The 26,092-nt window shown below is 36.6% G+C and overlaps 2 protein-coding genes and 2 pseudogenes across 2 annotated transcripts; 3 read left to right on the plus strand and 1 right to left on the minus strand.

The window, feature by feature from the left end:
* Positions 1-58: 58 nt before the first annotated feature.
* On the plus strand, positions 59-17,533 carry Noa36 (zinc finger protein 330 homolog Noa36). Its single transcript, XM_085195723.1, has 7 exons — positions 59-348; positions 685-835; positions 1,566-1,677; positions 3,097-3,216; positions 14,045-14,215; positions 14,969-15,046; positions 16,310-17,533. Exons 1-7 carry the CDS (start codon positions 209-211, stop codon positions 16,510-16,512), a joined length of 975 nt encoding a protein of 324 aa, XP_085051849.1. The 5' UTR covers positions 59-208; the 3' UTR covers positions 16,513-17,533.
* Positions 9,018-9,928, plus strand: LOC146533263 (uncharacterized). The gene has a single exon (XM_085196570.1). The coding sequence runs from the start codon at positions 9,161-9,163 to the stop codon at positions 9,911-9,913; it is 753 nt and encodes a 250-aa protein (XP_085052696.1). The 5' UTR covers positions 9,018-9,160; the 3' UTR covers positions 9,914-9,928.
* Positions 17,534-17,626: 93 nt separating the features above from the next.
* Positions 17,627-18,402, plus strand: LOC146533264 (uncharacterized; annotated as a pseudogene).
* A 3,467-nt stretch (positions 18,403-21,869) lies between these two features.
* Positions 21,870-24,944, minus strand: LOC146533265 (uncharacterized; annotated as a pseudogene).
* Between the last annotated feature and the right edge of the window lie 1,148 nt (positions 24,945-26,092).

Genomic DNA, 26,092 nt, shown 5'->3' on the forward strand with positions numbered 1-26,092 from the left:
TATATAACATAACAGCTAACAGTTATGATATGAGTAAACTTAAATCATTTAAGTTAAATGCAAGGAAAAGGAACATATACTAGGTTAAACGTGTTCTGTGGTTATGAGTATGACATTTGATGTCTTGTGACTTGCTCTTATATTTTTTTAGAGTAAAAAAATAGAACGGAGGTCCAGAGCATTATTGAAATAGAAGAAATATAATACAATGCCGAAGAAAAAAACAGGGCAACGTAAAAAAGCGGAAAAACAGAAACTACGTCAAAAAGAAATTCGTAATGCTAGGGAACACGTTGACTTAGCACAACATCCTTGCAACCTGCCTATGGAATGCGATAAATGTCAAAAGTAAATATATTCATTTTATAGTATGATATTTTACAATTGTTAAGTACGTATTATCTAAAATACATTATTCGAAATAAGCAATTTAAGCTAAAATAAAAGTACACTTTTCAGAAATGTTTATTGTAAGTATGGCACAAAGCGGTAGAAACGCACTCCTGGACATGTTTTTAGTATGGACTACTCTCCTCAAACTAAATAAGCAAAGTGTTAAATAGACTACCATTACCAAACAAATAAGAAAGTATTGTGTCCACCTTACTAGCTAAAATATGGCTGACTATAATATATACATTAAATTATTTGAATATTATGACATATAAGTTTCTAATACTACAGAAAACAAAAGAGCCGCGCATTCTGCTACTTCTGTTCTGCAGTGCAGAGACTGCCAGCGTGTGCACAGTGTGGAAAAATCAAATGTATGCTTAAGTCCGGTGATTGTGTGGTCCGACATGCTGGAGTTTTCACTACTGGTCTAGGAATGGTGGTAGGTTTCTATGTTATGATTTTATTCTATAATATCAATTAGCCTTTTTATGTGACTTCACCAGCATGATCAAATAACTAAAAGAAAAAGGAAGGAAATAACTAATGAGTTAGTAAATATAATAACTAAGAGAAAAAGAAAGGAAATAACTAACAAAGGTACAGGTGGCCCATAGCTTTCCTCAATAAAAGGACAATCACATATAAACAAACAAAATATTCAAATCTTATGTTCAACACATTAGAATTAAAACAATTAACTAAACAAACTCTTAAATTATATAATATTAGTGTAGATTTATATGATACTAGTGAGCCCGTGCATCTGCACGGGCTCACTAGTATCATATAGCATAGCTACGCTCGCTTGAATTATACAAATGTTTATTTAAGTGTATTTAAGAAAACCGACCTAACTAAGTACTTTAAATTGGCATAACTTTTTTATTTATGAACCAATTGTAATATTATAAATGTTTTCGGGAGCTTGCCAGAATCCAATAGTGAAAACCGCATCTAAATCGGTTAAGCTCATTCTGAGATTAGTGAAAACAAACACACCGACAAACAGACAAAAAAATTAAAAATCATTATTTTGGGTTCCATTACGTTAATAGGGGTTCCCAATAACATTTTTTTTAAATATCTTCCAAGTACAGACACCGACCCTCTTACGATTTTATTATAAGTATAGATATAGATTACTGAATGGTGCATTACATTTTTTAAAGGGTGCAATCTGTGACTTCTGTGAAGCATGGGTGTGTCACGGGCGCAAGTGCCTTACATCACACGCTTGCACATGTCCCTTGAGTGATGCAATTTGTCTGGAATGTGAAAGAGGTTAGTGACATGTCATTATTTTTATATGTGAGGAGTCGCTATATTAAACATTGATATCAATGTGGACAATCTAAATGAGGTTGCCGCGGCAATGAGACAGAGTCTGAATTGCATTTAAGTTGAATTCATATCCCTGCTCTAGCAAACAAAACCCAGCATCAAGTTTGACTATAAAACATATGGCCTGAGATTCCATCGCTTAAATCTGCAGGGATCTGTTTTCTTAATTAAACTTATATCAATGAATGATGATGATGATTAGTGGAACAGATTACACTTTGCTTGCCTAGAAGAATCCTGCCGCAATTACCTTTAATTTTTTTTGTAACTCGTTTTTGGAGAAAATTGCAAAACGTAAGTATACGTAGTTTTCTCTGCGTAAATAACTTCTAATAAAGAATAAAATCTAGACAATTGTAGCAGTGGGTTGTGGGACTTTATTGAAATGTAATTTTCCATATTTTCTTTATTAATAATAAAAATATCCACAATAATTGTCACTCTTCATTATATCAAGGAAACATGATGTAATTAATTTGTAGTATTATTTTAAAATAGTATAATTAAATTGTTTTAAAATAGTAATATAAATAAATATTAGTATTTAGAAAACAGATTTAGCAAAGACTCGATATTATGGATTCATTATTTTACTTGAAAGTTTACTAGGATGATTTCATCTTTAAATAGATTTCTGTTTGTACTTAAATGATTTAAATCATCATTTAACTGGTGAACAATTAGAATTAACAATGATTTTAAGAAAGAATATTTTACTTTAAAACATAAAGCAGACCGGGCATTTCCTCATCTAATCTCATAGTCAAACGGTACGGGAATCAAATATTTCAAATGATGTCAACCCCTGCTTGCGGCAGTTATTTTCCAGGCAACCATGTGTTATAGTGTTCAGAAAAAAAGCTTTAATTTGATATATAATTCATTAAAATAATACATGAGTGCAAATTATTAATATTAAGTGACCTGTTTAAACCAGGCAACCCTGGACTTGCGGCAGACCGAGAGCTCGCAACCCTTAATTTTCCAATTCCTTATGCGATTTTCTTTCAAATGATGTGCGATTCCTATAAAAAACATATGAGTACAATTTTCTCCAAAAATGAGTTACGAAAAAAATAATTAAAGATTATTGCGGCAGGATTCTTCTAGGCAACCCAAGTGTAATCTGTTCTACTAATCATGTATTATTCCTGCAGATTTAAGCGATGGGATCTCGACCTAATACAATGTCTCAAAAATTTTGCCAGAAAATGAGAAATGTAATGTCTTTACATTAGTTGTTATATTCTACCCTGCTGTGTGGCAGACATTGTTTTAGTTCAGTTTATATTTTTAAAGATGCATTATTGTAATTATTCATGTTTATTGTGTGTTAGAGTTTATATAAACCTGTTACAGGAGTTTGGGAACATGGTGGGAGAGTGTTCCGTTGCTGTTTCTGTCAAGGATTTCTGTGTGAAGATGACCAATTTGAGCACCAAGCCTCTTGCCAAGTCCTGGAGTCTGAAACATACAAATGTAAGTTCACACTTATAAGAAATGTATGTTAGATATATTATTATTATTTTAGCTTATAATTACAAATAACATTGTACAAAAGGTGGGCTTAATGCTAAAGAGCATTTTCTCCCAGCCAACCTTGTCGTTTGGAATAATAAGTAAGCAGGTGCAGAAGTAAAATAAACATACATATACAGGGTGGAAGAGGCAGCGCTCCTTTTACTGAAACTGCATATAGGGTAAAATATTTCAAACCCAAAACTAAAGAAATTAATCAAGATACCTCAACTATTTGAGGTACAGGTAAGAGTACAGGTTTTAATACTAAGATCTAGGGGACAAGATGTAGAAAAATGTATATGATAATTAATATGTCCGGATAACAGTGATGTAACAAATGTATTTTTACATTTATGCAGTTTGTGTGATGCATTGTGAATAGAAATATCAATGAAAGATTCTCTTCTTCTTTATTTTTTGAATATCCAAAAAAAGAAATTTAATTATTTTAGCCATGATTTTGCTTTATCAGTAGGTATTATTTACCTTTTCTTAAAGTATAGAAATGTACTTCTCGTCGCTGAGTAAGTCTATTATAAACCTTCATTCTTTAAATCACTTTATTATTAACACTTTCTACTTAGCACTGACACTTAAACTATCACATAATAACTTTTGCTTAGAGACTGCTAGCAGTATTACAACGTTAGGAAGACTATGTTCAATTCTGTTCTTGTGGTGTTTTTATAGGTACAATTTCCCTCTAAAACTAAGCTTACCGGATGTATCTCATATTCATAATCTATATATATAAAAGGACTTGTCCTCACTGACTGAGGTAAGACGCACGCACAGCCTTAACCGCTGATGGTGGAAACGTGGAATTTGGACAGATGTTTACTTTCGTAATCTGGACATCCACTAAGAAGGGATTTTGAAAAATTTTAACCTTAAAGGGGTGAAATAGGGGTTAAAAGTTTGTATGGAAAAAAAATTTAATCGGCACCGATTTTTGTAAAATTTTAAATTTAGATTTTTAAAAATATTTAATTGAACACGTGTTTCATGGTTTTCTAGAATACTTCCCCTAAGGGTGCAAATAAGGGGTTGAAAGTTTGTATGGAAAAATCTTTAAAACGCCACCGATTATTATAAAATTTGAAATTTAGACTCTTAAAAATATTTAATTGAACATGTGTTACATAGTTTTCTAGAATTCACCCCCTAAAGGTGCAAATAAGGGGTTGAAAGTTGGTACGGAAAAATATTTAAATCCCCACCGATTTTTATAATATTTGAAATTTAGACTTTTAAAAATATTTCACTGAACACATGTTTCGTGGTTTATACCCCCTACCTACCTACCTTCGCTTGCCTATTCACCCCTAAATAGGCAAGCGAAGCTGCGCGCGTCCGCTAGTTCACAATAAAGATAGTTTCAGTGCTCCCATCATTTATAACATATTTCATATTAAAAATATTTAATTGCCCTTAAATTAATTTTATTAGCAATACTTATTTGCGCCTATGCCCACTTGAAATATACGAATGTTTATTTAAGTGTATTTAAGAAAAAACCGTACAATTGGTGCCAACTGGTCAACAGAGCAGTCTGCACCAATTTCAGGATTGTGATTGGTTAATACCTCATAGGTTTTGATGATGCGGCGACTAAGATTAACTTAAGTCTACGGGAAGTACTAGTAAACGGTAAATTTCATACAAAATGAAGCAAAAAAGATGTATAAATGGTCATATCTTTTGATGGCGTTGTATTAAAAGCTTAATTTCTGTGCTGCAAAAACTCTGATATCAGAAGTATAATGGTCTTCACAGACGAACAAAAAACCCTATAAGGTTCCGTTTTTTTCCTTTTGAGGTACAAAACCCTAAAATGGATTAATTATCTTAGTTTGCATAACGCATTAAATAAATCATAATTTAAGTGTTTTGCTTTTTGTACACTTTAGGGACGGGTGATCGTTTCCACATTTTACGCATCTAAAGGGTCTGTTGCATTGGTTTTTAGAGTGGCCAAATCTCTGACACCTTTTGCATTGGAGCACTTCCTTTTTCTTGTATGGTGCTTCGAAGGATACCTTTGTGTAGTTTAAGATTTTTATTTTGTATATCTCTTTGTTATTGTTATCAGGTTCCAAGTCAATGTAAAAGAGTGGAGCTTCTTTGGTCGTTCTGTGTCGTACATTTACAATTTGTCGCACACTGTGTCCTAAGTGCCTTAGATCTTCGGCAATACACGAGGTATCCTCTGATGAATGTAGCCCGCACAGAACTACTCGAAATGCTCTTTCGCTTTTTAGCATGTAAGTATAGTGGCTAATGTTGTCCTCAACGAATTTCGCGCGGATGGTTTTGTACGCTTCTATTGTTTTTGGCATGACTTTGACAATGTGCCCGGATCTTAGAGTGGTCATGGTGTAGTCTTCAGTTGTTATTATTTTACTGAGTACGTCTTTCAGTGCTTTAATATTAATAACACCAGTCACAAAAATAGGTTCTGATTTTGGAGGCTTGATAGTTTCAATGTCTACAGGTTCTTCGTTGGGTTCCTTTAGAAGGTCGAATTTGTTTTAAATTGGGACACTATAAGAAAGGTTACTTTGCGTTTTCTGGGGGTTTTTGACCTGTGGTGGACAAGGTTCTATCCTCTTCCTTTTAGCGACTGGAACATGGTCGCTCTGCCAGCTATTATTTTTAATAGCTTTTATTTAACTTGCAATGTATGTATGTGGATTCGGGTGAAATCTTTGAGCTCAATTTTGAAGTAGATATCGTCAACCGACTGAGCTGAAATTTTGTATACACGTTTACTTTGGATGACAATGCACGATAAAATATATGACGTCATTCGAAATCTAATATGGTGGACCATGCAAGACGGCGGAATTGTTATTTTTAATGTACTTCTACAATATGGGTATCAAATGAAAGGGCTCGTTGAGAGCAACTCGAAAAATAATGTGATGTCATTCTAAATCCAATATGGAGGAAATCGAAGATAGCCGAGTATCTATTTAGTCTGCTTCTACAATATAGATATTAAATGAAATGGGTCGTTGACCGTAACTCGAAAAATACTGTGACATCACTTGAAATCCAACGTATTTCAACACGATTCAAGTTTTTTGTGCTTTCATATAATAAAAGATATGTTCGTACGATCGAGCTGAAATTTTGTGTACACATTTGGTTTGGATGATAATGCACGATAAGGTTTGTGACTTCATTCTAAATACAAAATGACGGACCATTCAAGAAGGCGGAATAGTTATATTTCATACACTTCTATAACATGGGTATCAAATGAAAAGGCTTGTTGAGAGTAACTCGAAAAATAGTGTAACGTCATTCTAAATCCAATATGGCGGACCATCCAAAGTAACAGAATAGTTATTTTTGTTGCACATGTACATTATGGGTATCAAATGAAAAGGCTTCTTGAGAGCAACTTGGAAAGTGATGTGACGTCATTCTTAATCCAATATGGGGGGCCATCCTAGATGACGGAATGGTAATTATTTTGGCAATTCTCCAATATGGATATCAAATGAAAGGGCTCGTTGAGAGTAACTCGAAAAATAATGTGACATTTTTCTAAATCCAATATGGCGAAACATCTAAGATGACGGAATAGTTATTATTTATGCATATCTGCAATACGGGTATCAAATGAAAGGGCTTGCCGAGTATAATTAGAAAAGTAATGTGACATCTAGTGTGAGAACAAGCTAGACAGTAGTAACTAAAAAGTAAAAAATAAATTATAAGCAAAAAATCATTTTTAGAAAAAGCTTTTATTTAAACGCCCTAAAAAGGAGAAAATAAAATTTGTCTTTTAAATTTTAACTATCAACTCATAACCTCATTGTACACAATTTATATGATCATAAAAGCTTGCTTATAATTTATTCTCCGTTTCATCTGTCTTATTACCGTCTTGTGTGTCTAGTGCAATAGTTATATCTTTTGGCGTAGCACCTACAGAATTTGAGCGAGGTTTGTTGAACATGCTTCTGTGAAAGATCTGTTGAGTTAAATTGGTTGGGTTTGTTTGGTTTCGCTTTTCAATATTCATTTTATTCCCACGAGTAAAGGCGATTAAACTGGTCACTTAGGGTTAACGCCATTCCCTAAGAAGGCATAACACAACTGCGTTTGCCGGGTCCGCAGAGATGGGACGCCGTGGCGCTAACGACTGTTTTACCCCACAGCCATTCATCCCATTGGCGCGTTTCCCACCGGTAGTATTGGGCTGAGTTTATAGAGGCTCACTCTTGAACTGGACAGTGAAGTCAAGAACTCCGATCTCACGAGACATGACCGAGAGGTTGCGGATTGTGCGGGTCATTTCCTTCCCGTCACTATCGCAGGCTTATTAGGCCTGGGCTGGTCTGGTTACTTACCGCCGCCAGATACTCGGCGTTGCCACTCATTTAGCACCACCCAGGGGACACGTATAGGGTGGGTCTTATACACTAGGTTAAGATGGTAAAACCTATGGACGCGAGTGGCTTTGTCCCCACTACAATAATATATATATATTATTGTAGTGTGTATATATATATATATATATATATATATATATATATATATATATATATACAGGGTGTCCCAGGAGTCAACGATAAAACGAAACCAGGTGATAGATCAAGTCGTGACAGTTATGAGAATAATATAAAAAAAAATCTTTGTCATGTATTTTTCATATTATATTGATTTTAAAAAATATCGGAAAAACCGACACCCTGTGATGGTTTTTCAAGTCCCAGGACTACAAATATTACTCTTTCTTCATTTTTTTTTCTGTAGTGTAATCATGAGTAATCCTTCTGTGAATTACAGTTTAAGATTGAAACATACCTGCATCAGTTTTCAATAAAATGTGGTGTTTTTGCCAAACATTAAATTCAAAATATTTATTACACCCAACTTTAACCGACTGTACTATAAAAAAAATGTACTACACTGTTTTTGCAAGTAACTTTAAAAGTTGGCGCATTTAATCTGGATTCCGAAATGGTACTACACTTGCTGGATTACTTCTTTGTTGAAGAGAGAAAAATAGAAATACACGATAACCGGGATGTCGTTCAGCTTTTTGGTATCTTTTCCGATACATTCTAGATGCAGCATTAGCGTTACATAACCATTCTCCAGGAATGAAATGCATATTGGCAATGTGACAAAGACCGAGTATATGGCCTGCGAGACCCCGGACTCGAGCACTGTCCTTATAAGTCCTTATATATATATATATATATATATACAATAATACAATAATATATATATATATATATATATATATATATAATATATATATATATATATATAATATATATATATATATTATTGTAGTTTTAATTGAATTTATTTAAAATAAATTCAAAAGACTTAAATTACTTGATGAGGCCGTCGTGGCGCAGTGGCACAAGTGTATGAATTTAAACACAACAGTGGTGGGTTCACTTCCCACTCGGGGAAATGAATTATCATCTATATTTATATAAAATCGAAAGGTCACTCACTCATCACGAAATCTCAGAAACTACATGTGCTAGGAATCTGAAATTTTGCATAGGAGTTACTTATAGGACGTAGGTGCTCGCTAAGATGGGAATTTGCAATATTCGACTCCTAAGGGGTTGTTTTTGGGGTTGAAAGTTTGTATGAATCTTCCTTACTGCAAATGCTAGGAGTCTCTAATTTTGCATAGACGTCACTAGGACGTAGTCATGGAGACAGCAATTAATAATAACATAGTTCACGCGGGTGAAACCGCGAGCGGGCAGCTAATATATATATATAAATACAAGTGAAAATATTTATTAATAAGTAATGCATTAATAGTCACCAACCTGTCAGCTATTAATCCTACAAAAATATCTGCACAATTATCTATATACTATAACAGTTCTTTATAATCGTGAGTGACAGTAGCACTATGGAAGCCATTAAGCAGTCTATGCAAGAACTATCACAACAATTCAACACTAAAATGGCGGAGTTTCAACAGAATCTAAGTTCAGCAATTCCAGCGGCAAGTCCAACATCACATATTGCCGCTCAGTTCAATACTTTCCGATCTTTTGTGTTGAGTGCACTGGAAGGTCTTCAACTGCAAATTAATATTCTCTCTAAGCAGTATGACATCCTTGATATGAGAAGCAGGAGAAAGATTTTACTACTACACGGAGTTCCTGAGGAAAAAAGTGAAAGTGCTTGTAATGTTGCTGTGAAGGTTTTATCCAACCATTTAAAAATGCCTGAACTGGATGCTGATGACATTAGCCGCTGCCAGCGCTTGGGTACCACAACTTCTAATAAGCCAAGACCGATACTTTTGAAATTTCGTGAGCTAACCTTAAAGAATCAAGTCTGGTTTGCTAAAACAAATTTAAAGGGCACTGGCATCACTCTGTCGGAATTTCTTACCAAATCAAGGCATGACATATTCATGGTAGCCCGTAAACGCTGTGGTATTGGTAAGTGCTGGACAAAGGATGGCACTGTTATTGTTATTGGGCCTGATGGTAAGCGACATAATATTTATTCGTGTACTGAACTAGACAATATCTATGGCGCATCTGAGATACAATCTGTAAATAAAGCATCTGTTGTGGGCTCAAATTCTGGGGTTACCAATGCAAAGCCTGTTTCGCAAGCTGCGCCTGCGAAGAGAGTGATTAAAAAGTAACCTACTTGTTATCTCATTTACTCTGTATATTTGCTGGTAATACAGCATTTTTACCTTTATGTGTTATGTATTATGTGTCAATATTCTGTATAATCTTAATGTTGCTTAAATTACTAAATGTTTACCCCCAATTTTTACAAACTTTATGATAATAAATTAATGTTTACTCGTTGTGGTTGACATATTGACAGTTGACATTTAACTTGTCAATGATCTAGGACAATATCATAAACAGTGGTTTTTGACACAGATAGCATATGATATTGCAATGTTTCGTTTTACGCTCACTATTGTATTATTTATATTAAGTACTCTATTTGATTTTGTCTAATTAAGTTTGTTTTATTTTAATAACTGATTGCTGGCAGGCATGTGATGTAATTTAATTGATTACTATAGATTTTAGGTTTTTCTTTTTTTTTTTTTTTATTGGTGTTTTTTATTATTATAATATTTTATTATATATATATATTTTAATTTTGTTATTATAATATTATATTATTTATTTTATTATTTAGTTATTTATATTGTTAATTTACGTATAATCATATTTATATATAAATAAAGTATGCATTATAATATGAGTTCTAGTAGCGACAGCACAAATAATGACACATTTCACCAGTGTGCTTCAACGGCATCCGATGACAGTTTCCATAGCATTCCTGACCCGGAGCCTCTTAATTCCTTGTTAAATTCCAAACTTAGTTCCTTTTCCAAAAACTTTAATGTCGTGCACATCAATGCGCAAAGTATTCCCGCCCATTATCCAGATTTACTCGACTCTTTTGACGTTACAAACATTCACGCATTACTTGTATCTGAGACGTTTTTGAAACCTTGCTTGCCTTCAACGGCTTATGCTTTACCAGGTTTCCATCTTATAAGGAATGATAGGACAGAAAAGGGTGGAGGGGGTGTAGCTATCTACCTTCGTAGTCACATTTCCTTTACTATTTTAGATAAATCCCCTTCAGCCTACTCGAATTCCTTAGAGCATATAATTATTGAAGTTCTGTTTGGCTCGCTAAAGCTTTTACTTGGTGTCTTTTATAGTCCTACGCTACACATAAACTATTTTGATGTATTTGAGACTCTCCTAGAAAAATATATTCCTGGAGTTGATCATACTATTATAATGGGTGATTTTAATACATGTTTGATTAAAAAAGACACACGCGCAAATCGACTCAAAACTATAATTGACAGTTCCAACCTTGAAATACTACCCTCCAATGCAACCCATCTATTCCCTGGCTGTGCGCTTTCCTTACTAGACCTTATGATAGTCTCTTCAACAGAGAATGTTGCTACATTTGGCCAAATATCAGCTGATGCCTTTTCGTATCACGACTTAATTTATCTATCCTATAAAATCCGCCCACCTAAGCTTAAACCTACAGTGGTGATGCGAAGATGCTTTAATAGCATAGACAATGAAAAATTCATGCATGATTTAAATTGTATCGACTGGGATTGTATATTTGGCGCTAAGTCTGTCAACGACCAAATAAACATCTTTAATTCCCTTTTGATCGAACTATTTGATATTCATGCACCTCTTAGGCCTATTAAATTAAAACATCTCCCTGCTCCGTGGTTGACTAAGGATATTAAGCTACTTATGGCCAAACGCAATAATGCAAAGTCCAAATACAAGAAAAATCCTACTAATGAAAACTTGCATAAGTACAAAATACTACGGAACAGATGCAATAGGTTTTGCAGAGATGCTCGGCGTAGCTACATTCACGCATCAATTGACAGCAACAACTCTAAAAAAACTTGGAAATTTCTGGACGCGATGGGTATAGGCGGAAGGCGTACAAAACATTCATCTGTCATAAGCAACTGCATGGATTTAGAAAGCCTAAATAGGTTTTTCTCAACTGTCAATCGGATGAATAGTAATACCAAAATGAAAACCCTCCAATCACTATCACTACTTCCTGATCCTTTAACTATCCCCTTTCTATTTACATCTGTTACTCCAGCAGAAATACGAAGGCATGTGATGGCTATCAAATCTGATGCGACAGGTAGCGACAACATAAGCCGACGCATGATTTTGTTAACCCTTAATTCAGTTCTTCCTATCCTATGTCACATTTTCAACTGCTCCTTATCCTCTTGCGAATTTCCTGATGCTTGGCGTCATGCATTAGTGATCCCTATTCCAAAAATATCCAACCCCACTTCCTTTTCAAACTATCGTCCAATTTCCATACTTCCTTTCCTTTCCAAAGTACTTGAACGCATTGTGCACGACCAGCTATACCTGTTCCTATATAAAAACAATATCCTGTCCTCTTTCCAGTCCGGCTTCCGTCCTGGCCATAGTACAGTTACAACACTCAACAAAGTATGTGATGACATTAGACATGGCATTGATAACCAACAGGTTACTGTACTTGCGTTATTGGATTTTTCTAATGCGTTCAATACAGTTGACTTCGACATCCTTTTAGCAATTCTAAGGTCCATTAACATTTCTTCAAAAGCTACTGAATGGTTTTCCTCATATCTTCACGGCCGCACTCAAAGCATTAAGCATGACGGGAAGCATACTTCTCAACGTCATTTAGGCGCTGGCGTACCGCAAGGAGGTGTGCTGTCTCCCTTACTGTTCTCCATTTTTATTAACAATCTCACTCCACATATATCAACATCTTAACATCTCTACGCCGACGATTTACAAATTTATAAGACGGTACCTGCTAATGACACGCCCAGAGCGATAGATGAAATTAATTCCAATTTACAATTAATTAGTTCTTGGAGTAAATCGTTCGGACTATCTATTAACCCAAGTAAATCTAATGTATGTATGTTTGGGCATCCTAAGCAGTTATTTAAAATAAAACCAAATCTCCCTCAAATCCTTTTTGACAATGTCTGCTTAGAGGTTAGTGATAGTGTCAAGAACTTAGGAGTCAGAATGGACAGCACATTTTCTTGGTCGCCTCAAATTGCCGAGCTCAGCCGTAAGATCTTCTGTGCTATAAGAAGTTTGAGAAGATGGAAGAACCTACTACCATTAAAGACTAAAATCTCATTGGCTCAAACTCTTCTTCTCCCTATACTTGATTATGCCGACTCGTGTTACTTAGATTTATCTCAACAACTACTAAATAAGCTTGAACGGATGCAGAATCTTATAATCCGATTTATCTTTGGATTGCGAAAGTTTGATCACGTAACACAATACCGTACTCAGCTTAAATGGCTCACTGTAAAAGACCGACGACAATTACACTCTCTCACTCTCCTTTTCACAATCCTTTACCACCCTGTCACTCCTTCGTACCTCAAAGAACGGTTTAAGTTCTTGGGGTCGAACGCCCTCCACTCCCAACACCTTCGTTCCCGCAACAACAACCTCCTAGAAATACCCTCATGTCACACTAAATGCTATGGAGACTCTTTTACTGTCCAAACAGTAAAACTCTGGAATGCTCTGCCAGGTGAAGTTAGACGATCTCCGTCAGTAAATATTTTTAAGCGTAGGCTTAAAAATTACTACTTAGAACAATATTTAAAATAAAGTATCATAATATGTACGTATGTATACATTTCCGTATTATTTTAATATGTATGTATGTATGTGTCTATGTATGTATGTATGTATGTGTATGTATGTATGTATGTATGTAGTTTGTGTGTATATGTTTTTATATTTGTATGTATGTGTATTAAATAAATATATATATATTATTTATTTAATAATATATATTTTTTTTACTTTGTTAAATAATACTTTTTGCGCTACTACTTACTACTATAATTTCTTGCATAAGTCCTGCACTTTTAATGGTTGCCTGTAAGAGATCACTTGCAGTGATAAGGCCGCCATTGCACATGTTAATTTAAGTACCTATGTATCCTTCTTTTTCTTTTTCTTTTCTTTCTTTTTTTTTTCTGTAAATTTTATATGTATATATTTTCTTTTCATGTGCAATAAAGTATTATTATTATTATTATTATTAAATATACTTAAACAGATAGTTGGTATTTTTGCTGTTATCCACTTAAAAAAAAAATAGCATAATTTTTGCTGATGCTATTTTTATGTGACTGTGATTACCTATTGGCATGTGTTTGTAAGTTAACAGTATGTATTTACGTCATTAGGCCAGTCCTGCAACCGGCTGGGGCAATACTCGTGCCTGCGCTGCAAGACCTGCTTCTGCGAGGAGCACGTGCGGCGGCGGGGCGCGCCGCAGCGGGGCACCGCGCGCGCTCCACCGCCCTGTCCGCGCTGCGGGTACGCCGTGCACGTCACCGCCGACCTCAGCATGTCCAGTCAGTATTCTCTTACAGTTTTTTACGTGTCGGAGGCTCGTGGCGCAGTGGCACGAGTGTGACGTGTGTGTTTGTGCAGAGGCACAAAGTGTGACTGTAAAACTGACTGGTTGTGCGATCAATCCTCACTCGAGGAGATGAAATATTTATTTAAATTTATATTTCCATTTCTTCGCTCTGGTATCGAGCCAAAGCGCGACTAAACAGACGGACAGAATTCGGCAGAAAGTCGGGAATGGAGTGTTACACTAGGTTTCCTCTGCTTTCCCTGCTGTGTGCGGGATACAGCGTGAAGCTAATTTTTTTTTAAATTTTTTTATCAATAAAGAAAATTATATTTAAAAATGTTATATGTATTTTCGGATGGCAATACCATATAGCGCCTGAACTACTTATGGTTAAAAAGGATCAAAATATAAATAGCAACTATCATATTGAGGCAATGTTGCTTGTGTTACTATTAGAGCCACATTATTTTGCAGAGGACAATTGTAAAATATAATTTCCTTAACATATGTAAAAAGAATGCTTAGTAAAATTTTTTTGTTGAGACACATGAAGGACTTTATTATATTGACCCAGGGAGAGAGGGGAACCAAAAAAGGAATGAGGAAAGAGGACACCTCTTCCATGGGTCTTTTATGGGTTGGAGGTACAACATTGAATGATAATCAATATATTTTTATTCCTCATGTTATCTTCATTAAGTTACCCATTAACTTTACTTGTTTCTAACAATAATTGGTATTGCAGCGCGCTCGCACCGCTACGGGCGCCAGGGTGCGGCGGCGGCCGACGACGACGACTACGACGGCGGCTACGGACACTCTGGTGAGGCCCTCTTTAGCAGACCTAGCAAATTCAAATTATTCTTTATTCAAATAAACTTGTAATAAGCACATTTTGAATCGTCGAATGAACATATGAACAAAAAGCTACCACCGGTTCGGAAGGCAGTTCTGCTGAGAAGAGCCGGCAAGAAACTCAACAGTTGCTCTTTTTAAAATCAATGGTACAATCTATTACATTAGTTGGCAGCTATCCTGCATTACATTCAATAGACATTAATTCCATACATGTTTGTCCTCTAAGTATTCTTGAACAGTGTAATAAGGTTTACTTGTCAGAATTTTTTTATTGATATTTTAAATTTTGGAAGTGGCAAATCTAGAATGCCTAATTCATTCTGCCGACTTAAATTATATTGGCTTAAATTGACCATATATTTTTATATATATATATTATTATTATATTTTTATATACTATAAATTCCAAACTCCAGTGGAACGCTCATCTGGAAGCACTTGCAGATAAACTCAGCTCTGCCGCGTTCGCAATTAAGAAAGTAAGACAAATGACGGACGTTGAAACTGCCCGACTAGTCTACTTTAGCTTTTTCCATAGTATTTTATCTTATGGAATGCTGCTATGGGGCAGTGCTTCAGATATCAATTCAATATTTATTCTCCAAAAAAGAGCCGTAAGATATATTTATAATCTAAGAGCTCGAGATTCTCTGCGAGATGTTTTCAAAGATGCAGGTATTATTACAGTTGCTTCCCAATTTCTATACTATAATATTCTCTTTGTCCGACAAAATATACATTTTCATAGAAAAAATAGCGATAGTCATACGATAGAAACGAGAAATAAAGATAAGCTTGTTACACTAAGTTTTCGCCTCCAAAAAGTTAATAAATCCTTTATGGGTCTGAGTATACGTGTATATAATAAAATTCCGCAGTGTATTCTTAATTTGCCACTGCCAAAATTTAAAATATCTGTAAAAAAAATTCTAACAAGTAAAGCTTATTACACTGTTCAAGAATATTTAGAGGATAAGCATGTATGGAATTAATGTCTATTGAATATCAGGCAGGATAGCTGCCAGCTAATGTAATAGTAAAATATACCATTGACTTTAAAAAGAGCAACTGTTGAGTTTCTTGCCGGCTCTTCTCAGCAGAACTGCCTTCCGAACCGGTGGTAGCTTTTTGTTGACATGTACATTCGACGATTCAAAAATGCTTATAAAGTTTATTTGAATAAAGAATATTTTGAATTTGAATATAATCATTTTTTTTATTATCGTAGGATACGGCGGATATGGTGGAGTCGGTGACGATGGCGGAGATGGAGGCTTGGAAGGTGATGACTACTCGTACTCGGAATCGGATGACGACGACGAAGATGACGACGAGGAGGATGACGAGGATGAGGACGAGTCCGCTGACGAAAATGAGGCACAGCCTTCTGCTGTCGTTACTGCAGCCGACACTGTGTCCGCTAGTAAATAGATGTAGAAATAAATTTCGTGTATATTTCAAAAGAAAATTCTACTTGCTAAATTCCTTATCAGCCTAATGTTAAATGTATTTATTTTGGATCCCCAGGCCCCAGATCCCCTGGGCCTATTGTTTTAATGGTACGCTTAAAAACCGAAATTATAAAATGTTGTATATTGCTGTGTGAATTATTTATATTTATCTGTTGACTTAACTACAACTTGAATAAACCTAATTTCCAATATGCAACAACAACAAGTTTTGTGTATCATGAAACTTTATATAATATAACATGAACCTACTACAACTTCTATTGTGACTGTAGTTTGACTGTTAAAACCCTCCTTTTTAAATTTAACACTAGTTGCCGCCCGCAACGTTGTGGACCTATTTATATTTAAATTTGTTTATATTTATCCCCCATTGCGCATAAGTAGTTCACAAAGACGCCAGTGAAGTGATGATAAGCAATATTTTCTCTTAATAATGGCATGTAAATTTGTTAAAGCTCATTGACCAGCATTCATCGATTCCTATTCCTAGGTTATGGAATAGATCTTAACTAATTGAATCGAAGAAATGCTGCATAACTTTTAATAAGTTGTTATATTCACTACTTTTAAAGCTTATCTTGGATTCCACAGCAGACTCGGTGCTTGTTATGTTGACCAACTTTTAATTGATTAAAAATTATTTTTATTAAAATATCTTGTAGATTAGATGCCTTCTAGTGTTTCAAAAAAAGATATGATATGGTTGCCGAGTAGTAATAATAGCTTTATAACAAAAAGTTTTATCAAAATTCGTGCAAAAGTTTTTATGTGAAAGTCATACAGCAAACAGAGAGAATTACTGTATATGTAACAACATATTAAGAAAAATTATAAGATCTATATCTTATTATAATTCCAGGGCGAACCTCATCTCCTACATTACAATTTCCAGACTTGAAACGCTTGTACCACATTTGTGCTACTCTTATTTGTTGTATGTAGGTAGTTTGGTATAATAATAAAATCAGTTGTGTCACCGACTCGGCCTTGTTTTGTTGCTCCCTTACATATTAACCTATGATTACCGTAATATCTAACTGGCGACGAGTGTAAAAGTTATAATTATTGTGTATATGTGTGTGCCTATCGGAAAAATCGAATCTTTTGATTTATCGAGCACAAAATGGTCGGCATATATAAGACGCGTGGAACAATTTGTGGCATTAAATAAAATTGAAGACAGTTTAAAAGTGGCTACATTAATAACATTGGTCGGCGAGCCTACTTATGACCTAATGTGTGATTTGTGTGCACCTCATAACCCGGAGGCAAAATCATTCGAGGAGTTAGTGAGGTTAGTCGGTGAACATCTCGAGCCGAAGCGGTCCGACATTGCAGAGCGACACGTGTTCCGCTTGCGCCGGCAGGGGGAGGCAGAGTGACTCAGCGATTACCTTCAAGCGCTTAAGCATTTAGCGAGCACGTGTAATTTTAGATTTAATCTGAAAGAGAATCTGAGGGATCAATTTGTATCTGGCTTGAAAAGTGAAGAGATGCGGTCTCGTCTGTTTGCTGAGTCGGACCTTACTTATAAAAGGGCTGTCGAGCTGGCGTTGGCGTTAGAAGCGGCGGAGAAGCATGCGCAGGTTAGCTTCGCGAGCGGGAGCGATAACGGACAGATTTGCGTCATTGCATCGAGTGGCGGCAGAGGCGCGCGCGCACCCGCGGTCGCGTGGCGGCACCTGGGCCGGTTGAAGCGGCTTCGAATCCTGGTTGCTGGCGTTGTGGACGATCGCATCGCGCTAATTGGTGTCGTTTTAAAAATTATACTTGTGATGAGTGCGGGCAAAAAGGGCATTTAAAATCGATGTGGCGCGTTAACCAAAGTGAAAATAAATTCAAAAGGTAGCACGCAGCTTAAAGTACACAACTATTTGGATGGCGATAATAGTTCCGACGGTGATCTGTACAGTCTCAATGTGTGCGGGCATAATGATCGGCCATATTGTGTACGCGTGCAAGTGAATGCTCAGGTTTTAATGTTTGAACTGGACACTGGCAGCAAGTTATCTACGATTAATTATGATTGTTATGAGAAGCATTTCAAAAATATTACGTTGTATAAAAATAATATTCGTCTACGTACGTACACTGGAAATTTAATTGAACCGTTAGGTTACCTGTTAGTTGATGTTGTATTAGGCAAATATAAAGCTATTAAATTAAAATTATTTGTAATTAAAAATGGGGGGCCACCGCTTCTCGGTCGTTCTTGGTTAAGACATTTAAATATTAACACAGTGCAGATTGATGACATTATTTATACTTTAAGGGAATCTTTTTTGGTTGATAATTTACGTCGAGAATTTCCTTCCGTGTTTAGTTCTGGATTAGGTACATGTATTAAACAAATTTCGTTAAAATTAAAAGATAAAACTCCGGTTTTCCTCAAAGCTCGATCTTTACCTTTAGCGTTACGCGAGCCTGTGGAACAAGAGCTGAACCGCTTGGTGGCAGAGGGTACGTTATATAAGGTTGATTATTCTGAGTACGAGTACGGGACACCCATAGTGCCCGTTATTAAAAAACCGGGTGATATTAGAATTTGCGGTGATTACAAGGTAACAATTAATCCAAAATTATTTCAAGAACCGTACCCACTGCCACGAATTGAGGAGTTATTTTCAGCGTTGAGCGGTGGAGAGCAATTTTCTAAGATCGACCTCACGAACGCGTACCGACAATTATTACTTGACGATGACTCACAAGCATGTACGGCGATAACTACGCACTTAGGAACATTTGTTTACAGGCGCACACCTATTGGTTTAAGTTGTATTCCAGAAAAGCAAAGAAAATAGATCTGATCATCTTAATAATTTAAAACGGCTATTTGAGCGCCTACGTGATGTCGGTCTGAGAATTAAATTAGAAAGTGTTCACTTATGCAAGATCGCATTACTTATGTTGGATTTGTTATCGATAAGCACGGCTTACATCCCGATCCAGACAAAGTTAAAGCTATTGTGGATGCATCAGCTCCAAGTGACATAACTCAATTACGTTCCTTTTTGGGCCTAGTAAATTATTATTCTAAGTTTATTGCTAATTGTAGTGATATTCTTTCACCTTTATATATGATACTGAATAAAAATGTCGCTTGGAACTGGTCTAAGCATTGTCAAGAGGCATTTCTTACTGTTAAAAAAAATATTTTAAGTGACCGTGTACTTGTACATTATGATCCTAAGTTACCATTGGTGTTATCAGTTGATAGTAGCTCCTATGGCATCGGTAGTGTATTGGCGCATCGTTTTCCAGACGGCGGGGAGCGTCCGATTTGTTTTGCATCTCACACGCTTAATAAGGCGGAGCGCGCCTATAGCCAGTTGAACAAAGAGGCGTTGGCAATCATTAGCGGGGTGTTGAAGCATCACCATTATCTGTACGGGCGTTATTTTATTATTAAAACGGATCATAAACCACTTTTATTTATTTTTGGTTCGAAATCTGGCCTTCCTCAAACAGTAGCCAGTAGATTACAACGATACGCGGTAAAATTAGCAGCTTACGATTTTGAAATGGAATTTGTTAAATCTAAGGAGAACAGTAATGCTGATGCTTTGTCACGATTACCGTTGCCGCACGTGCATAGGGAACCAATCGGAGATTCATTTTACTATCTTAATTATGTGGAAGAATCATTTCCTATTAGTGTTAAGGATGTTGCATATGAAACACAACATGATGCTATTTTGAAAAATATTTTTAATTATCTCATCAGGGGTTGGCCTGGTAAAGTTGAGGAAGCAGAGAAACCTTATTTACATCGTAAAGACAATTTGGCACTGGAGATGGGGTGCATATTATATAACCATTGGGTTGTGATACCTACCAGAAAAATTACGGGGGCGGGTTTTAAAAGAATTACACGAGGGGCACCTCGGGGTAGTCAAAATGAAGTCAATCGCCAGAGGGTATGTTTACTGGCCTCAATTGGATAATGAAATAGAAAACATAGCCCGACAATGTTCGGCGTGCCGTCAGCAGAGAGATGCACCACCGCGTGGTCAATTACAACCGGGGATTTTTCCCACACAACCTTGGAAGCGTCTTCACCTTGATTTTGCTGAATTTCAAGGTAAATACTATTTAGTAACGATTGATGCTCATAGTAAATGGATCGAAGTTCAACAGATCAAGAGTACTTCTGCTGTGGCAACGATATGTAAATTACGTGAGTTGTTTGCCAGATTTGGCTTACCGTCTCAGGTAGTCAGCGATGGAGGTCCACCGTTTACCTCTAGTCAATTTGCAGATTACATGAAAAAGAATGTAATTTTTCATACTATCACAAGTCCTTATAGACCAGCTGGAAACGGCGAGGCGGGAAACCCAGTTAAATCGGTTAAAAGAACAATGAAAAAGGCGATTCATGAAGGGGAAGAGATAAGTACAGCTATTAATAAATTTTTATTCCAATATCGTAATACTGAACATGCTAGTACTGGGGTTGCTCCGGCAGTGGCTCTGATTGGCCGGCGCTTACGTGGACGATTAGACGTGCTCATGCCTAATCCAGCTGATCGAGTAGAATCATTACAGGAAAGATCTGGTCACCATCGCCCTGGTTATATTAGAAACGCTGAGATTGGAAGCACTGTTTTAGCACGTAATTATAGCCCTCGCCAGGATAAATGGGTACAAGCAAAGGTAATTGATCGCAAAACTCCATGTACTTACAGTGTAAAAACAACTGACGGCCGTGAATGGCAATACCACATTGATCAGTTGCTTCCAGTTAAAAAGAATTTACGATATTCTGCAGGGCCCCAAGTGCAAGAAGATGTTGAGTTACAGACGAGTCTGGACGGTGAAACTGTGGGTGACTCTAATAGTTCCTCTAAAACTTTATCAGATCAATTAATTGATTCTAAAACATCAGAGCCTATTGACTCAGTTAGTACACCTATTTGTAACCCTAATCCCGAGGAACCAATATTGCCAACACGCCCTAAGCGTGCGTGCGTTTTGCGTAAAGACAAATACGGGAAATAGTTTGTTTTTTTTTTAATTATTATTATTATATAAATTGTTAAACACTCTCTCCTTACAGTTCTAATAATTTAAAATTGTTTATGGAAGAAAGGTTATTTTATTGTTATTAATATTTTGTTAGAAGTTTTTTTTTTTAGTTTTATTTAAAATAGCTTGTATTTATTATAATAATAAAATCAAAAAATGGTATAATAATAAAATCGGTTGTGTCACCGACTCGGCCTTGTTTTGTTGCTCCCTTACATATTAACCTATAATTACCGTAATATCAACCGCATTAGGTCCGTAAACTAATTTTATTCGCGCCGTTCGTCGCATTCTTGCCTTTTTTGTAACAAAACTTTAAAATGTACTGAATTTCTTTGTCACGTACGTTCATTTTGCTTGCTAGAAAAACAATTGAAAAATGGCGGGAACTAGTTCTTTTTTTATTTATTGCATCTTCAGAATTTCACATTTCACAGACTGCTAAGAAAGGGTTATGTTTTTCGCGCGTAGTCATGGGGGCTGTGGGAGGCCATTTAACTTAGTGAAAAAACTTTTTGGTTTCTAATATCACTTATATTCCTATGTCCCCGAGTTGGGGCAGAGGGCATCCGCAGAGATTTGCCATTTTGTACAATCTTGAGTTTCTCGTTTAATATCGTTCCATGTCTTGCCTATCTTCTTCGCCTCTTCTAAAACTGAACGTCGCGTCACCAGATTTGCGCTTTCTTTGAGGGTTCCAATCCATTGCCTGCTTCGGAATATGGCAGGACCTCGGCGCAGCGTGTGCCCAATCCAGTTCTACTTGCAACGTTTGATTTGCTGGTCAATCGGTGATTCTCGGCAAAGTTGACGCAGGTTGACATTCGAAATTAGTTCGGGCCAGTAGATACCAAGAACTTTGCGAAGATTTACGCAAACTTGCAGCTGGTGCGACACAGCTTTGGTTACCTCTCACGATTCGCAACGCATAAAGCAGTACTGACTTTATATTAGACCCAAAAATCCTGAGTTTAACTCTACGGGTTAATTTACGTGACTGCCAAATGGGTCGTAGGTGCGTGAAAGTTGCCTGGGTCTTGGCAATTCGTGAAGAGATGTCTTGTCCTGTACCTCCTGCTTCTGACACGACGCTACTGAGGTATTTGAATTTGTGAACTTGTTTCATAATATCTGTGCCTATTTCAGCGGAAGAACTCAACCTTTACTCCAGATCTCATCTCTTGTTTCTTCCGGATGTTAATTTTAAACCTTATTTTAGATGCCTCTATCTTTAGATCTTCAAGCTTTGACTGTATATCGACGCGAGTATGGCTAAGTAGGCATATGTCATTAGCATAGTCCAGATCTTCCAAGACATCACTTATTCCACGGCGCCCCTTTTCACACATATAGCGCATAACATATATAGGTACAGTTATGAGTAGGCCCTTATTCCAGTCCTAAATCTTATCGATCAAAGGCTTCAGAATCTCAACAGCGGGGGGTAAGTCAGCTTTGAGCAATTCTGCAGTTATAAGGTCGCGTCCTGGTGTTTTTTGGACTTTAAAGGAAAGAATAGCTCTAGCGACTTTTTCATGTGTAGGTGGATCGGTATCGATGTCGAGTAGATGTGAAGGTGATTCGTATTGCCAACTCCTGGATGCGGAAGACCTCCATAAAATGCTCACGCCAGCGTTGCAGCTGCCCTTCGAATATTACAATAAGCTGACCGTCTGTGGACTTAAGAGGCTTCTTTTTGAAGCTTTTATTTCCCGCCAAAGTTCTTATTGTGGTATACAGGTTCCTCAGATTTCCAGTATTAGCAGCGAGTTGCGCTTGTTCAGCAAGACCGTCAGATACTACTACTGCAATAGATTTTTCTGCGCATCCGAAGGTATTCCAGCTTGAAGTGAGCTCTATGGGCTTCATTTTGTGCTCCTAGTCATTTTAAATGCAGCTCCTTTCTACTGGCAATAAGATCCCAGGTACTTTGCGAAATCCATTCATTGCGCTTACGACGCTTGTGTCCTAATACGATAGAGCTAGCCTCTGTATAGTATAAGCTACCTTGATGTGATCTCCTCTCCTCCCACTCCTCGTCTGTGGCTGTTTCATGTGTCTGGTGTCAAAAGAATCGGTTACGGAGCTCTAGCTCTAGCTCTGAATGTGTCACGAACAGTTGGGTCTTGTAGTTTGGATTTATCTTATCCACATCTTATTGATCGTGCTACCGCAACTTTAAGGCGTACCAAGTGATGGTCACTATCAATGTCTCTATGGTTACGCACATCGCGCAACGACGAGCGCCATTTAGTAATGATAGCAAAGTGGTCAATTTGGTTCCTCGCAAAACCATCGGGTGAAGTCCAAGTGTGTTTATGATGGTCTCTGTGTATGAATAGCGCACCACCGATAGTGAGATCATAATTTTGACAGAACTCTATAAAACGATCTCCGTTCTCGTTATACATCCCAAGCCCCTGTATACCCATGCATCTCTCTTGATTCAGGTTACAACTTCCAACCTTTGCGTTCAGGTCTCCCATAACGATCACAATATCCTGTTTCTTGATGTTATTGACTGTGGCATTGAAAGAGTTGTAGAAGTCATCTTTGGTTTATTCTGATGCGGAATTGGTTGGGGAGTAGCATTGTACTTTGTACAATGGAGATCTTTCGGGCTCTAGAGTTGAATTAAGCGCACATAATGCGATCCCAGATCGGTTTCCAGTCCAGAAGACTTTTCCTTGCTGATTCTGAGAGAAGGAGCCCTACGCCATATTCATGCACTTCTTCTTCCGTCTCCTTGCCGGAATAGAGCAAAGTCAGACTTCTGGGCGTTCTCGATTCACCAAATCAAGTGAAGTGCGAAGAACACTTCACTTAGACCAAGAATTTGTAAGTGTGCGTACATTCCAAAAAGCAATTCGTCTCCGGGTTTTCATGCTAAAGGTCGTCGGTAAAGTGTCGGTTCGGTTTATCTCTGTTTCTGTTTCTTTAATCATAAATTTTAGTGCAAGCAGGTGGTTAACCCATTATGCCTTAGACCGTTAGTGTTAGTCTGCCGCCTTGGAGCCTACGGTCATGCTCAGTTTTGTTTCGGATATCTTCCCTCGTTAGTGACTGTATTATGTGTTATGGCGCAGAATATTCGCCTTTGCCCCGCCTCGTCAGCTCAACTGCGACTTCGAGGCAGAGGACACGCGGTCACAGCAGTTCCCAGGATGTAAGACGACGTAGAGGCTAGGACAGGTCGAGGCTCTGCTTGAAACTTGATGTTCCACTACAAAACACAGCAGATGGTTTTCATTTGCTTTTTGCGGGCAATGCTAGTTTCATTACATTAGCGATTCCCACACAAATACACAAATACCACAATATGAGTATCAAATTTAAGAGTTCAATACGAGGATTTCAAAAAGGTATACCATGGATTATGATTACCATAATGAATCCTAACAAAAAAGTGAAAAATAAAAAAAACAAAAAAATATATTATAAAGTTAGGAGACTTCTGTGCTACAAATGTCAACTGTCAAATATAGTACTGCAATATGTCAATGTCACTGTCAATATCAAAATGCCCGCGCTTTTCATTTGTTATTAAGTTACTAATTTTATCGGGAAGACATATTTGCCCCTCATATACTTGAGGTTACACGTGTGGTAGTCGATGTGATTTGTTACTAGGATGTTAATAGATCATTATTAGCAAATTATAAAGTAATTTAAATGTTTTAATTAATAAATAATTTGAATTGGTTAAAAGAGCTGCTATAATTAACACTGAGTAAATACCTATATGTGTGTTCGAATGTTGTTGGTGTTTTATATAAGTTTTTAGTTATTTATACTTCATTTTATAGTTATTTAGATTTTTAATAAATAAGATTGTATTTGTAACATTAGTGTTGTATAGTTTTATTTTCATATTTCACTTCTGAAACCTAATTATAAATATATTTTATCGATACTTTGACTGGGAGTTACGATAATATCGATAGTATTGCATTGTCCGATAGTATTATACCCTTTTGAACTATCGATCGCATGGGCTTTTTTAGATTAAAACTCGATTGCGAAACTATCTGTAGTTTGGCAACACTAGTGTAGGAGTCGAATGACAGTAGTCATCTAGATATACTGTATACCTATAGTCTATACCTGTGTATTACTATTCGGGATGCCTGATGTTAGAGAAATATCGATGTCAACATCGAAGCTGTAACATCGGTGTTCGATAGAATTCGAAAGACAAACATCGATGTTATCTAATATCGATTTTTTTTCTTTTCCCACAGCTTCACACTGTATCCATCTCACTTCAGCTATATATTTAAATAAATATTTCATTTCCTCGAGTGGTGATCGAACCCACTACCAGTCGATTGTGCAGCACATTTTTGTGCCCCTGCGCTAAGACTAGCCTTTATTCAATTCAAATTATAATTTCATAAGACATTTTTAATTAAAACAAAGGGGCTTAGCCAAGTCACGTTTCTATCTTTCTGTACGATTCGAATTGTCGACTCGAACTAACTATAGAATACGATAATTTGGTAGTCAATGTCACA

The sequence above is a fragment of the Heliconius melpomene genome, chromosome 13 (genome assembly GCF_056956725.1).
Source record: "Heliconius melpomene rosina isolate 202511_hmr_F chromosome 13, ASM5695672v1, whole genome shotgun sequence".
Taxonomy (NCBI): Eukaryota; Metazoa; Arthropoda; class Insecta; order Lepidoptera; family Nymphalidae; genus Heliconius; species Heliconius melpomene.